General features: G+C 52.3%; 1 protein-coding gene and 1 long non-coding RNA gene across 5 annotated transcripts; one reads left to right on the top strand and one right to left on the bottom strand.

The window, feature by feature from the left end:
- Positions 1-818: 818 nt before the first annotated feature.
- Positions 819-13,124, top strand: LOC128908194 (zinc finger protein 501-like). 4 transcript variants are annotated; one of them, XM_054197894.1, is made up of 4 exons: positions 819-916; positions 9,735-9,841; positions 10,309-10,453; positions 11,133-13,124. In XM_054197894.1, the coding sequence occupies exon 4, from the start codon at positions 11,147-11,149 to the stop codon at positions 12,566-12,568; it is 1,422 nt and encodes a 473-aa protein (XP_054053869.1). In that variant the 5' UTR covers positions 819-916; positions 9,735-9,841; positions 10,309-10,453; positions 11,133-11,146; the 3' UTR covers positions 12,569-13,124. The 4 variants fall into 4 exon arrangements, with proteins under 4 accessions (XP_054053869.1, XP_054053857.1, XP_054053848.1 ...); XM_054197882.1 differs by having other exon boundaries at positions 10,306-10,453; positions 11,136-13,124; XM_054197873.1 differs by having other exon boundaries at positions 10,306-10,453.
- Positions 3,343-13,261, bottom strand: LOC128908208 (uncharacterized). The gene is made up of 4 exons (XR_008465880.1): positions 13,124-13,261; positions 4,691-4,906; positions 4,211-4,305; positions 3,343-3,645 (listed from the first exon to the last, which is right to left on the bottom strand). It is a non-coding gene; the product is annotated as an uncharacterized LOC128908208 (long non-coding RNA).
- Between the last annotated feature and the right edge of the window lie 357 nt (positions 13,262-13,618).

Below are 13,618 nucleotides of genomic sequence, written 5' to 3'. Positions count from 1 at the left end.
ATTCCCCTGGGGAAAAAACACCCTGCTGAACGCCTGTGCATCAGCAGCACTTGCAGAATGTACGGTAACAGATAAATTTTACCTGGAGTGGATGGATCCTTTCCTGTGGCATAAGCTATCTGCACATATGGCCCTGGGATGCATTACGCTGTGCCCAAACAGCAAAAGATGCCGTGGTGACAGCATCTGCTTCTGAAGAAAACCTTTAGGCACAGCAGCAGAGCGAAGCCTCCACTCACCTGCAGGAAAGCGTCCCCTGGGAAGAAAATAACCATCCTGTCACCAAGAGTTTGTGATAGAAAGCAGCTCTGGGCTTTTCACTTTAGCATCGGTGCTTCCCTACCTGCCAGGGGCTGGGGGCACGGTAAACCATGGACGGGGAGGAAAATCCAGGGGTCACGGTTCCCTGGGACTTGTGCCATGTTGTTGGCCGCCCCGTGTCTGGACAGGGACGAGATGTGGCCGGAGCTGACCGTGTTCTCGCCTCTGGAGCGTCCCAGCAGGACGCAAACCCACGCCCGCCCCCCGCCACCCCCCTTGCCGGGGACCTCGGACACCCCGGTCCCCGAGGCTGACAGTGACCCCGCCGCCCCCCCGGCGGGTCTCCGCTGCCCCGCACCGTGCCGAGGCCGAGCCTCCCTCCCGGGGGCGGCCCTGGGGGACACTCCCCCCCTCCCCCAGCCCCGTCGGAGGCGGCGGGGCCGCGTCCGGCGCAGACAAGGGTTAACACCAGCGAGCGGAGCCGAGCGGAGCGGAGCCGATCGGGGCGCACCGCGGCCCCGCAGCGCCGCCGCCCGGCCCCGCCGCCGCCGCCGCCCCCCTGCCCCGCCGCCTCCCCTCGGCCCCGCCGCCGCCGCTGCCCCCGCCTCGGCCTCCGCCCGCCGCCGCCTCCGCCGCGCACATGGCCCCGGCCCCGGTAAGTCCGCCGGGGGGAAAGCGCGGCTCCTCGGCCGCGACAAAAGCGGGGTCGGATGCGGAGGGGGCCGGGCCGGGGCGAGCGGAGCCCCGCGAAGTAACGGGCCGGGAGCGCGGCGTCTCGCCGCGGTGGGGGAACGAGGTGACATTGTCACGGCCGCCGGGGGACCGGGGCGGGCGGCGCTGGGTCGGGGGCGGGCAAGTGGCCGGGGACCCCCCGCCCGATGAGGGGCGGGCGGGCACGGTCGGGGGTGAGCCGCTGTCCGCGGCCTGCGGCCCCCCGCCGCCCCGGAGGGGAGGGCAGCCGAAGGGTGGCATCGCGGAGGGCCCGGCCGGAGCCATCTGGGTAGGGAATTCACTCACGTTCGGCTCCCTGTGGACAAATCTGGGCACCCCACGCGTGTACCAAGGCACGGGAGCCGAGGGTGGTGGTGGCAGGCAAGGGTGCTGCAAGGGCTGCCCCGTTGCTGGGGCTGGAGGAGCTGTCATTGTCCAGGCAGCCGGAGGGGATGCGAAGCCCTGGTGCCTGCATGCGGCAGCTTTGGGCTCTTTCTAGGGAGAAGGAGCTGGGGTGCCGTGGTGAGGCCAGAGCAGCCGGTGTTTTGTTAGGGTCCCACACAGTAAGGGCTATGTGCTGGGCAGTCCTCCATATGAAAGCAAGCAAACACTCCTGTTCAGGGGCTTGCACTTTTCCCATGTGGGACCTGCGTTTGGCCTTGTGAAAGACTACTCTTCCCAGGACAAGTGGAGGACCTGTTTTTGAGATCTTCCGAGGACTTCCTTCAATGGGTAGAGGCAGAGCCTGTATTTCGCTCAGCTGTGTTTGTGTCACTCGGGCAGAGTAAAGGGAAGGTTGACATCCCCGACCCTCTCCACGGGGATGTGCTTGGTGTTGTCCATCCCCAGGGAGACCTGCCTTTGCCCCCTTTCTCCTCACAGCCCTCGGTGGAACGGATTACAGGAAGGTCTGTAGGAGGAGGGGTGAGTAGGGGATTGGCAACAGTTTTAAACTGAAAGAGTGGAGATTTAGATTAGATATTAGAAAGAAATTCTTTACTGTGAGGGTGGTGAGGCACTGGAACAGGTTGCCCAGGGAGGTGGTGGATGCCCCATCCCTGGAAGTGTTCAAGGCCAGGCTGGATGGGGCTGTGAGCAGCCTGGTCTAGTGGGAGGTGTTCCTGCCCATGGCAGGGGGGTTGGAACTAGATGATCTTTAAGGTCCCTTCCAACCCAAACCATTCTATGATTCTATGATTCTCACTTTAATGGGGGTCTCTTAAAAGCCAAGACCAACCACTGGAGTTTAGAGTAGGTTTGAGGTAGCTCTGAACTCATTGTGAGTGGAGACACAGAAAAGCAGAGCTGGTTCCTGGAGAGCTTCCACTCTGCTTTTAGCAGCAACTGCTGGTTCCAGATGCCTTCACATGGTTTTACTTACAGGTATATCCAGTGTTTATAAAAGGAACAGCACTTCAGCCAAAGTTCCCATAAATCAGACTCTCTGATTTTCTGAGAGAGACAAGAGGAGATTCTTAATATGAATATTTATCCTGTGTGTTTCATAGCATCTATTTCAGAAGTAGGTGACAACCACACACAAACACCAATCCAAGGAGAATGTTAGCCCAGCAGCTCCCTTGCAGGGTAAGGCCTTCCTGCAGTTAGAGAGCACCCCTTGTGTGCATATGTGTGTCTATTCATGCACATACTTCCAAAGAAGATTCTTCCCTTAATGCTTCTGAGCAGAAACACCTATACTTCATGAAGAAAGACTAGTGTTCTCCCATGACATTCACTGAATGACACAACAAACCCCATCTCTCAGCCAAGGACAGATAGATAGTGGTAGAGGTACAACCCCAAGCAGGAAAAAATAGTTATTATTCCATCTTGCTTTATTCAAGACTAGTCATCTCCCAAATCAAACAACAGCGGGTAGAAGACAGTATCTCTTCAATACAGTTATTGCCGAGGGGAGAACATCTGTCTCCCTGAATCCTGAGCGATACCATTTCACATGCCTGGGTTTTACCGTGCACGCGGAAAAGATGGCTTTTCCCCTTGGTTCCCACACTGTTGGCCTGGGGAAGCACTGTCAACCTTGACGATGCCTGAGGGCTAGGAAGGAGGACACCTTCACTTGTTTCCATCTTCCCATACATCCCTGAGACAGCGTGTCTGACTCGACACCACGTAGAAGAGCCACAATGGCTGACCCTCCTTTGCTGCTCACTTCTCTCTTCTGTGTCCTGTATCAGTGCTGGTTGCTGACTGAGACACACCTGCATGGTTCAGGGCCACCAGCAGCTTCTGGGCGGCAGCCTGCAACTCTTCCTCCCCCACTGCTTTCCCCATGGTCAACAACTGCTGAAGTGTCTGCATTGCACTCTGCACATGGGTGTCTTGCAGCCTCAGGAGGAGATCTTGGAAATCAGTGGTGGGCATCTGTCCTTGCTGCTGGCCACTGGCTGCCACTTTTGTGGCTTGTGGGTCAGAAGGATTTAGTTGCATTTTCCTCGACCGTGGTGTGACCTCAGGTAAGGAGTTGGGAATCATAGCTATTTCCGTGTGAGGGATGGGGTGGGCTGGCTGGGCCGTTGTGGGAGGTGTCGGAAATAGGGGCTGGCGACTAAAGATGCTGGACAACATAGCATCACTGCTCCTAGTCATGCCGTTGAAGGCTCGTGTGCTGTCCAGCTCAGCTTTTGTCTCTCCTGGGCATGCAATCCTCTGTGGAGGAGAAGACACACCTCTGTGGAGATGGCGGGCTTGGGCAGTAGGCACCTAGCCACCCCCCTGTTCTGCGGGGTTAGCACTCCATGCACAATCCCATCTTTCCCATTCCCTACAAAGATGAGCCCAAGACAGGAGAGAAATCTTCATCTCCTTTCCTGGTTAAGTGTCCCCACAAATCTCTTCTTGTGACCACCAGTTGTCTTTCTCCTTACTTTTCTTCCCATGAATCACCCGCCCTTTCTCCTGCAGTAGCCTAGATTGTCTCATCTTGCTTGGGAGTGAGAGCTGGTGATAAGGGCTGAGGTGGTCCTCAGAGGTTCATTTTCTTCAAGAATACCTTCCCCAAAGTCTCTTTTTTGTCAAGTGGCTCAAAGTGCCATCTGTCAGCTAGTCAGCTTGGTGTGAGCACCCCTGGAAGGTGGGCTGCCCATGGCTCTCTTCTATCATCCCTGTCTTTTAGCCTCCTGTTTTCCCACTTTCTTATTTTCAAGGCTCTCCCTTTTTCCTGATCATTGCTCAGAGCATACCGTGATCTTTAGGAAACAGCTAAATAACTCACCTTAATGAAGTACCTTTTCCTAGTACAGCGATAAAAAGAAAAGGTGCAGAAGTCAGGGAAGAAAAGAGTTCCTGGCAGTTCGGAGCATATGGGCCCTAGAAAGAGGAAAACAAAGACACAAACTCAGTGATAAACTTCAGTGCTGGGGTCCCACCAGCTCTCAGTAATAACCTCACTGTTGAACGGCATCTTCCATGAAAACCACCGTGCCATTCAGGGGCCTCGCTGAAACGCTACCGCTTCTTGGTGGTCTCCATGACCCAAGGCATGAGAGGAGGCTGGCCCTCGGGACACATGTGGATGCAATCAAGTGTGAGAGAGGATGCTCATAAGCAGATGTCTTCTCACTGCAGGATCGCTACCCACCCCTCTCCTCCACTGGCTCACAAGTCTCCTTCCCCTTCCAGCAATCAGGTCTAGTGCTGGCCATGCAGGACCCCCATCCATCTGCTTGCCCTTGGGAGTCACGGTTGGCTTTACCCTCAGGGATGACTCCATGGTTTTCGTACTCGTCCAGTCTGCGGACCAGGGGGTTCTGGCAGCCATACAGTTCACGAAGGAGGCAGGCAGTGCTGGCGCGGTGGGTGGCCCGGAGGGACCTGAAGAACTGACGGTACTCCTGGTTGGAGAGTGGTGTTCCCAGCTGCTGCGCTTTCCCAGCCTGAAGGCCGTCTGTGTAGCTCCAACCCAAGAGCACTGGTGAAAAATAAAATGCAGGGAGTCAGGGGGAGAAGGAAACGCTAACCATGGCACATGCAGAGGAGCTGGAGGGCTGAACCCAGATCTCTGTTGTCTTCTCTGGGTGCAGGATCCAGCACATGGGAAATGCAGTAACAGGCTCAAGATGGGGGTCTAGACCTGGGGAAAACCTCCTCTCCCCATGTTGAAAGGGGTGTAAGATTTTGGGGACAGTACACGGCTAAGGTACCTTGACCAAAGCTCTGGAGATTCAAATCCTGAACTGGGAGAAATGTCTTGGAAGTTATGGCTGAAACTGGGAATGTAGCTCTGCTATCAGGGCTGGAGCAAGGAGACTGGTTCCTTTCCAGATTTTGGCCTCTGAAAATTCTCTTCCTCTGGATAAGTAGGTCCAGACCCCTTGAGTTAATAGAGCATTCCCCAGTGGATGTGTCTATGCCCTTACAATGGTCCAAACATGGACTGAACCCTCATGCAAAATTTACAGCCAGTTCTTCCCTGTAAAGAACATTATGAAAGCTTGTGAAATCCAACATTTGGAGGTTAGATGTGCCCAAATAAAAGCGTCATGTGCAATCTTAATTTCACCTCGTCTTGCATATGCGTTTTATACATTCTTCAAGTACACAGCAAGCTACTCTTCTTTCCTTGAGACTTGCAGCTCCTTCAGTATAGGGAATGGACCTGCTCTGGCAGGGAATCAGTCGCTGGGGTTAGGCACTTACTATGTGCAGGTCATCTGCCTCATTTCCCACAGCTCGGAAGGTGTATGGAAGAATGAGTCAGGCAGATGCTGGAAGGGCAAGGGTAGTTTTGTGGATACTCCTCCAAGAAGTAGGTTTTATTCCTGGCTATACCACAGAGGCTCCTGTGTGATGCTAGGCAAGTACCAAGTTTCTGAGCATGTTATTAATGTCATTTTCCTTACCTTGTGGGTTGCCTTTTATAGGAAGGCTGAGCTCTCTTGCAGTTTTGGAGTCTGCATGTGGTGTATTTGGAATGGCAAGTAAGTGCTACATTAGCGCATGTACTCTGAGAAGCCAGGGTTGAGATGTCTCAAACTGAGATTCTAAAAGTAGTGGATGTTTTTGACTTTAATCCCTCTTTGCCCTCATTTTGCCATTTGCAAGATCACTATAAACCAATTAATAGCTGTGAAGCTCTAAAACACAGAATATGTTAAAAGTTCATGAGGAAATGAGTCATTCTGTCTATAGCAGAGTTCAAATGGGATCAGTAAATAAATCAGAGAGTCAAACACTGAACACTAAGGGTGACATAACGTACCGAATAGCTGCTCATTAGAAAGGCAATGTCCATCCAGGGACTAAAGCCAAAACCCATGTGAAAACAGTGAAGCCAGGAAATTAAAGAGCTGGAGTACTACATCCATGCACAAGGGAACAAATCTAAGATGGCAAAATGACTGTGATTCAGGTGTGCTCCAAGTTTGACTTTGCAACCTCTGTCATAGTGTCTTAACCTATGACATCTTTTGTTGTTTTTTTTTTTCTTTTGGTAAAAACAAACTTAAAAACTTCCTCATGGCCTGTATCTTGTTAACATCTATGCCATCTTATTAACACCTATGTGTCTGTATCACAGAATCACAGAATCACAGAATGGTAGGGGTTGGAAGGGCCCTCTGAAGATCATCTGGTCCAACCTCCCTGCCAGAGCAGGGTCACCTAGAGCAGGTTGCACAGGAAGATGTAGATGCAGCAGGATCAAACAAAACCATGTAACATTCTCCCCAAGAGGACAGCGGGGGTTATTGAGCACTCGGTGAGGCAATAGGAGAGGAGAGCACCACACCTTGCCAGGTGACTGGGGGGGTTTGCAGAAAGCAGGGGAACATGGGACCCCTCCATGTTCTCCCACCAGGCTGCGGCCAGAGCAGCCTGGCCTTTCTATCAATTTCTTCCAGCTATATCCTTTTCTCTTTGTCTTTAACCAAGGTCTTCTCTCAGACCTCTTTCTCCTGCCTCCCCTGTTGCTTCACCTGGCCAGCTCTTCCCTTCTGGCCTTGTGGATCAAGTCCAGATCTCTGCCTTTGTGCTCGTGTCTGGTTTATGTGCCCAGCTGTCCCCACCATAGCGCCTCCAGTCTCTGTTTCTGCTCCAGCCTCTGCCCACTGAATCCAGCTTCAAGTCCTTCTCCCTGGCTCCTTGGTTACTCTCTGGCCCTTCTTGATGAATAAAATACTAGCTCCGATGGGTGAAGACTGGCAACATTTTAAGCACCTGAGGTCTTTGCACCTGAGGCGTTCGAAGGTGCTCCTGTCTCTTCCTCTCGCCTCCAGATTGCCAAAGCTGAGGACCGTTGGGGGAGGGTTGGCCGCCCTTCCTCACAAACCAGTTTTGAAGGAGAGACGTTTCTTACTCACCGGACAAAACCAGACAAGCCCATGTGGCCGACATCGCAATGCGAGCGGTGCTGTAACAGCCTGTGCTGTCGAAAGTGTCACCTCTGCTGCTTTGCCGGCCTGCCTGCGTCCTCCTCCTGCCCCGTTGGGTCTGCCCAGGAGACCTGGGGGAGGCGGCATGGCTGGTGGTGTCACAAACGCCTCTGTTCCCACCATTCCTCCCTCAGCTGCCCCTGCCGCCCTCTGCCTCCCCTCCTGCCCCGGGGAGGGCAGCGTCAGCCGCCTGCCTGAGGCTGAGTTTGGACATGGCCCACCTCCTGTGGCAGCAGGGCCTGCCCGCCTCCTTGCTGTGCTGCGGGGTCCAAACCCAGAGAAAGCCCCCACAGAGAATGTTTGGTTTCCCCGTGTTGACATCCACAGCAGGTTTCTGTTCTCTGTGCCTCTCCTGCCTCCCCAAGGCTTGTGGTCTTGGTGGTGGCTTGCCTGCTCCTGGCCAGCCATGTCCTTCATGGGGCAGCCCCTTTGGGGCCTCCATCTGTCTGTCATCATGGGAGCTCGGTGTGGCCCATCACCTCCCCACGTTACAGGTCACCTCTCTCATTCCTCATAAGGACCAGGGTACCTCATCAGCCAGGATGCTCCTTGGGGACTCAGCTTTGTCCAAACATGGTTTCCTTGGAGACCAGCACCTTCTCCCTGTCAGGTGCTTGGTGGCGTTTCAGGTTTCCCATCTTGTTTAAGGACAGATCTTTACTACACACCACACAATGTGCTTTTCTGCTGTATCCCACAACCTGCCTGGCTCTGCACAGCATCAGCCATCTCCTGCATCGGCTGTCTGCCTTCTGTAGGTGCTCACCCACCAGTTTTAGGGTGCATGTTGACCATGTGCTCATCCGGAAGGATGTTTCTCTCCTCCTGAAATCAGAAGGATGGTTCAGCAGGGTGAGGCTTGCTTGCAAAGCAGCACTGTCTCATAGGTGAATGGGGGGATGTCCTATGGGTAGGAAGACCTTGGCTTCCCTGCCTCATACCTGGGACCAGAGCCTGCAGCTGCTGCCTGCTGCCGGGAGGAGTGGAAACACCCTCTCCCCAAGGGGTGATGCCTACCAAATCCACCGTGAAGGAGGCGTTGGGGAGCAGGAAGGGCATCACTCCAGGCTGAGGCAGAGCCAACAAAACGTCAGTGTGCCATTCTATCAGGGGCCTTCTTCTATCATCGTGGCATTATGCAGGTGTGGAAGTCTTCCCTCTGCCTTTGGGATGGCCTGGCAACCGATGTCTATCACAATGCCCTCCTCTGATACACCACCAAGCAGCCAGTTCAGTTTGTTTATCATTTTGGAAAGACAAGATGCTGGTTTACATTTCGTTTTCTGACGAACGCCCAGTTGTGAGTAATTTTACACTTGTTTGTACTGGCATGGTGGGAATCCACGTGACAAAAATGGTGCCACACCATTGCAGAGCTGGCATGCACACGTGTGGTTTTTAGGCATTTTCTTTCTGTAACCTGTACATTTCTAGGGTGTCACTGAGCCCTCAGCATCTTAAAATGCCTCTGTACAAGTACCACTGCACAAATGTAGTGCTAAAGCTAAATGGGTGACCTAATTTTCTATCCCACAAATCCCGCTCTTGTGCAGCTTACTTCTGCTCTGAAAAAGAGATCCTTGAGAAGTGGGACTGCATGTTGGCTGATTAAACCATCTCGGTGTTCATGTATAAACAGGTCTGTGTGTCAGTGTTTTTCTTCTTGCTACCAGCCCTGTAAACACCTTCTGGAATGAGGCAGCCAAATTGCCATTTTTCTGTACCACAGGACAGGAAATTCTGTCTTCGGACTGCTGCTGTCGATAATGTGTGAGCAGACCAAAATCTCTTCTCTCACCCAGAGCTGTGCGTGCCTGGCTGGGCCACTGAGAGCAACCAAGCAAAATACTCCTTCGGTAAAGGAAATAAATGAGACGCCAGGCAGTGGCAGAAGGCAGCCCAGTTGTGAAGGCAGCACCTTTCCTCTGCCTGCAGAACAGAACGGCATTAACTACATTATGTGCTCATTTAGTTCACTAGGAAGAAAGGGGATGGAGAGAAAATGGTTTGAGGAATCAATATTTTTTTCTTATGCAAAACTCAGTAGGAGGCATTTTTGGTCTGGAAGCGCAGCAGAAGGAACATCCAGACACTTGTGAGAAGGCAGCAAGCTGGCAGGCAGCTCTCCGCAGCATGTGTAGTTGAGCCCATCTTTGCTATGTGAGCTGGCTCTCATTACTGGACCTAAACGGTGGCGTCATGATGTGTGGCAGAGCAGACAGTGACCCTGACTCTTGTTTCTGGGTGTCATTTTTCTCTGGTCTAGGTTGCTTTCGTCTCCTAAATACTTACTCTCCTGTAATCTCACTCTACAGCACCACTAATATGCTGGGTATTTATTACATCTGTTTTCTTTCCTCTGAGCAGGATCTGCAGTCCCTGACTGGGCTTTAACCTCCTGGATGGAGTGAAGAGAAACAGCTCTGTGGCCAGAAGCAGCTAAACACCGAGACAGTAGAGAGACTGCTCACAAGGTGAGAAATTAAATAGAGCATGTCTGGGAAGGGAAGAAAAGAGCTGAATGCTGAAAATTTGGCATGTGCTGTGCTGCACGCTCTGCACTCATCCTGCCTCTTCCGCTCCCATGCTATATAGATTCTGCTTTCAGGCAGATTCGTAGGCAGATGAAACACGCTCCTGGAGAATCTAACATCCTTTAAAAAAGAGCCTATCCAAAATGAAATCAAATCTTGTATATTTTTCAGCAAAGACTATACTCAGAATGTTAGAAGGCATAACTAACCAAAGTGTGGCTTTTTTCTTCCTTTCACGCTGAGAACATTTTAAATGTTTTATTGGTCACTTTGCTGTCTTGGGGTGCATGCCTTGGGCTGGTGTTACACCTTTATTTGTACTACAAATGTTTCTCAGCCCTGAGTGTTGTAAACAAAACTTTGGAAATCAGTATAACTAGTGTGGTGTTGTCTTCCAAAATCAGCAGATCACCCGAAACAAAATCTGAGGGGTTTATCCTGCTGCATTCGTCTCGTATTCTGACCTCCCACACGTAAGAAGACGATGTTACTTCTGTGAGCAGTGCCACCCAGCTAATTGGCTTACCTGACACTGCAGCATCCATTTCCAAGGTGTGTTCTCCATATACACATAACTAATAAAAAACCAGGAGCTTCTAAATGTTTCAGTCTAAATGTTAATTTCCATGCTTGGTTAATAAAACAGTTCACCGTTCCACCCACTTTCCTTTGTGTTCTGCAGACAAAATCCAGATACCATTTGCTGCAGAATATGTAGGGCTTTCTTTTTAAGGAAAAGGGCTATGACTGGAAAGAAGAAAGAAAATAGTCTACTTGGCAGGGTGAATGTTCCTGTGGTGTTGGCTGCTTCCTTGATTAAGCATGGGAATGCTGTAAGAAGAGCAGTGATTCATAGGCAACGAGAAGAGAAGCAGCTACAGTGGGGGTTGTTGAGGAGAGCAGTGATGATGTTCCTCTAACCTTGGTAGGCATGGGAACTTTGAGGACAAGCAAGTGACAGGTTTTGTCCTTTAGGGCTGTGACTTCATGACAGAGGACCCTCTTTGCAATCTGTGCCACAGTGGCCGCCCATCCTCGGGTCACACTCGCTTCCCATGCTCCTCGGTCTCCGTGCCCTCATTCTGCCCAGAGAAGATACCGAGGAGCTGGCTCCTGGGCTGTTAGCTAATGGCAGGTGACGTGCAGCAGGTCTCTGCGGTTGCCCTGGTTGGACTTCTCCCACAGAGAAGCCGGGGGGGTTATTTATTGCTAGTTCCTCTGTTCACTCCAGCAGGTGACAAGACCATGGGCGACACACGGAAGGGTAAGCTTCATCAGGAAAGTCCTATCAGAGCTGAACTGCATCTCTTCCCCTCCAGAAAGCTCACAGGAGATACCCTCCAGGACACTGATCAAAGACAGGACTGCAAGCAGGACCTGGAGATGGAAAGTGAGGTGGAGACGTCTTTTGGAAAGAGACTGGGAATGGTGACTCCCTGTGGGATGGAAGTCTGGGAGTGCGAGGACAGTGGTAGCGCCCACATCAGCAAGGTTATCCTTGCTGGGGACAAGCCAGACCCACCTGTGTGTGGGAACGGTGCCATTTGGATTCAGCAGGTGGGAGAGAAAACCTATGAGTGTCCCGAGTGTGGGAAGAGCTTCAGCCGGAGCTCGTACCTGAGCCAGCACCAGAGGATCCACCTGGCAGAGAAACCCTTCAGCTGCTCTGAATGTGGGAAGAGTTTCACCCGCAACTCGGACCTGATCAAACACCAGCGGATCCACACCGGTGAGAAGCCCTACCAGTGCAACGAGTGCGAGAAGACCTTCAGCCAGAGGTCCAATGTCATCAGGCACCAGCGGACCCACACGGGAGAGAGACACTACCAGTGCAACGAATGCGGGAAGAGCTTCAGCCAGAACTCGCATCTCATCGTCCACCAGCGAAGCCACAAGGGTGAGAAACCCTTTCATTGCCCCCGGTGCGAGAAAAGCTTCAGTGACCGCTCCTCCCTGATCATACACCGGAGAGTCCACACCGGAGAGAAGCCCCACAAGTGTCAGGAGTGCGGGAAGCGTTTCCGGGACAGCTCAGCCATCATTCGGCATCAGAGGATCCACACGGGAGAGAAGCCATATGAGTGCACCGAGTGCAGGAAAACCTTCCGGCAGAGTTCCTCGCTGGTGACTCACATGCGAACGCACACGGGCGAGAAGCCCTACAAGTGCCCTGTGTGCGGGAAGGGCTTTAGCCAGAGCTCGGCACTCACCACTCATCGCCGGATCCACGGTGGGAAGGCCTTGCCCATGTACCACGGCAGCCTCCTGCCCAGCCCCTACCAGTGTGCTGAGTGCGGCCGGAGGTGCAGTGACCGCTCCACTCTGGCCAAGCACCAGACCACGCACGCCGAGGAGCGGCCCTACATCTGCGTGGAGTGCGGGGACAGCTTCCGTCGGAGCTCGGCTCTCAACGTCCACCTGAGGATCCACCGCGGGGAGAGACCCTACAAGTGCGAGGAGTGTGGAAAAACATTCAGGCACAGCTCAGCCCTCGGTGCCCACCTGAGGATCCACGCAGGAGCCAAGCCCTACGAGTGCGGCGAGTGTGGGAAAAGCTTCCGGAAAAGCTCGACGCTTAAAGTGCATTTGAAAATCCACCTGGCCAAGAGACCTTATAAATGTACGGTGGGTAGGAGAATGCTCACTTCCCGCTCACTTCTGCCATAAAGGGCTGGAGCGGGTGTTTGGGCCAGGAACCAAAAGCAGTGTTTGGGGGCACCTGAAGAAGGTGGGTGATGAGAACCACAACGGGAAGAGACTGAATGGAGTTGTGGTAACTCTAAGTGTCGGGGCTGGGTGTTTAAGCCCAGCAGCACAAAAACCATTAGGAGGTCTGGAAGCAGGGAGTTAGTCCTAAGAGCTGAGCGCTGGTGGTTTAGGAAGAGCGCTGAGAGCCTGAGGAATGGGCACCAGGTAAATACGCGGTAGAATAGCAACTGGGAGAATCAGTCTTGTAAAATAACTTTTCGACTAAAGTGAAGATGAAAATAAAAAGTTCCAGGTTGGTTCTGACTCAAAACTTTGGCTTGTTAGACACTGTAGGAGTCTTAGGAACTCTCTTTTTTTGTTACCTTCCCTTATTTTTCATGAATGTAGTAAGTTTACCCAGTGTCTGACAAGGCGCTTCCAAATCTTTTGAGTCTAAGGCCTTGGAGCTGAACTTCAATCTGTTTGTCTTTTCTTCCTCTTTTCCAAATCTGACATGGGACAATGAATTCCTACCTCCGCACGTCAAGCCTGGCTGAAATGGCAGCTGAGCTACGCAGGATGGTCACGGCTGTGCCCAGGAAACAGGGATGCTCGTGCGTTTCCAGTCGGAACGTGGCCCGTGGCTAGTCTGTGTCAGTTTTCTCCCTGCTGGTTCGATGCACCTTCCAACGTGGGCTGTCAACAAAACGTGGGCAAAAATGTGGCCTTACCTTGTTTAACCAAAAAAAAAAAAATACCCCCCCGCAAGATGTCAGAGTTGGAATTGGTACCCGATGGGTTCCTACTGGTAGTCCAGAGGTTGTTTGCGGTTTTGTAGTCCTTTTTTACAATTGAGTACTCTTCTTTAGTTGTTTGTAAAATATTAACATATAAAGTCCAGTGTTAACAGTTAGGAATTACTCTATTTGCATTTATTACTACGCTAACGACCGCGTATTGCATAAACCTCCTCTACATTGCCATGTTTTATGACTACCTATGTGTTTCCACCCTAAATAAAACCTTTTT

The sequence above is a fragment of the Rissa tridactyla genome, chromosome 1, assembly GCF_028500815.1.
Source record: "Rissa tridactyla isolate bRisTri1 chromosome 1, bRisTri1.patW.cur.20221130, whole genome shotgun sequence".
Classification (NCBI taxonomy): Eukaryota; Metazoa; Chordata; class Aves; order Charadriiformes; family Laridae; genus Rissa; species Rissa tridactyla.
Note: the sequence above shows the minus strand (reverse complement) of the source record. Positions and strands in the feature narration are given on the sequence as shown.

Excerpts from the sequence above, each read along its gene's own strand:
- LOC128908194 (XM_054197894.1), top strand. The coding sequence starts at position 11,147 with ATGGGCGACACACGGAAGGGTAAGCTTCATCAGGAAAGTCCTATCAGA.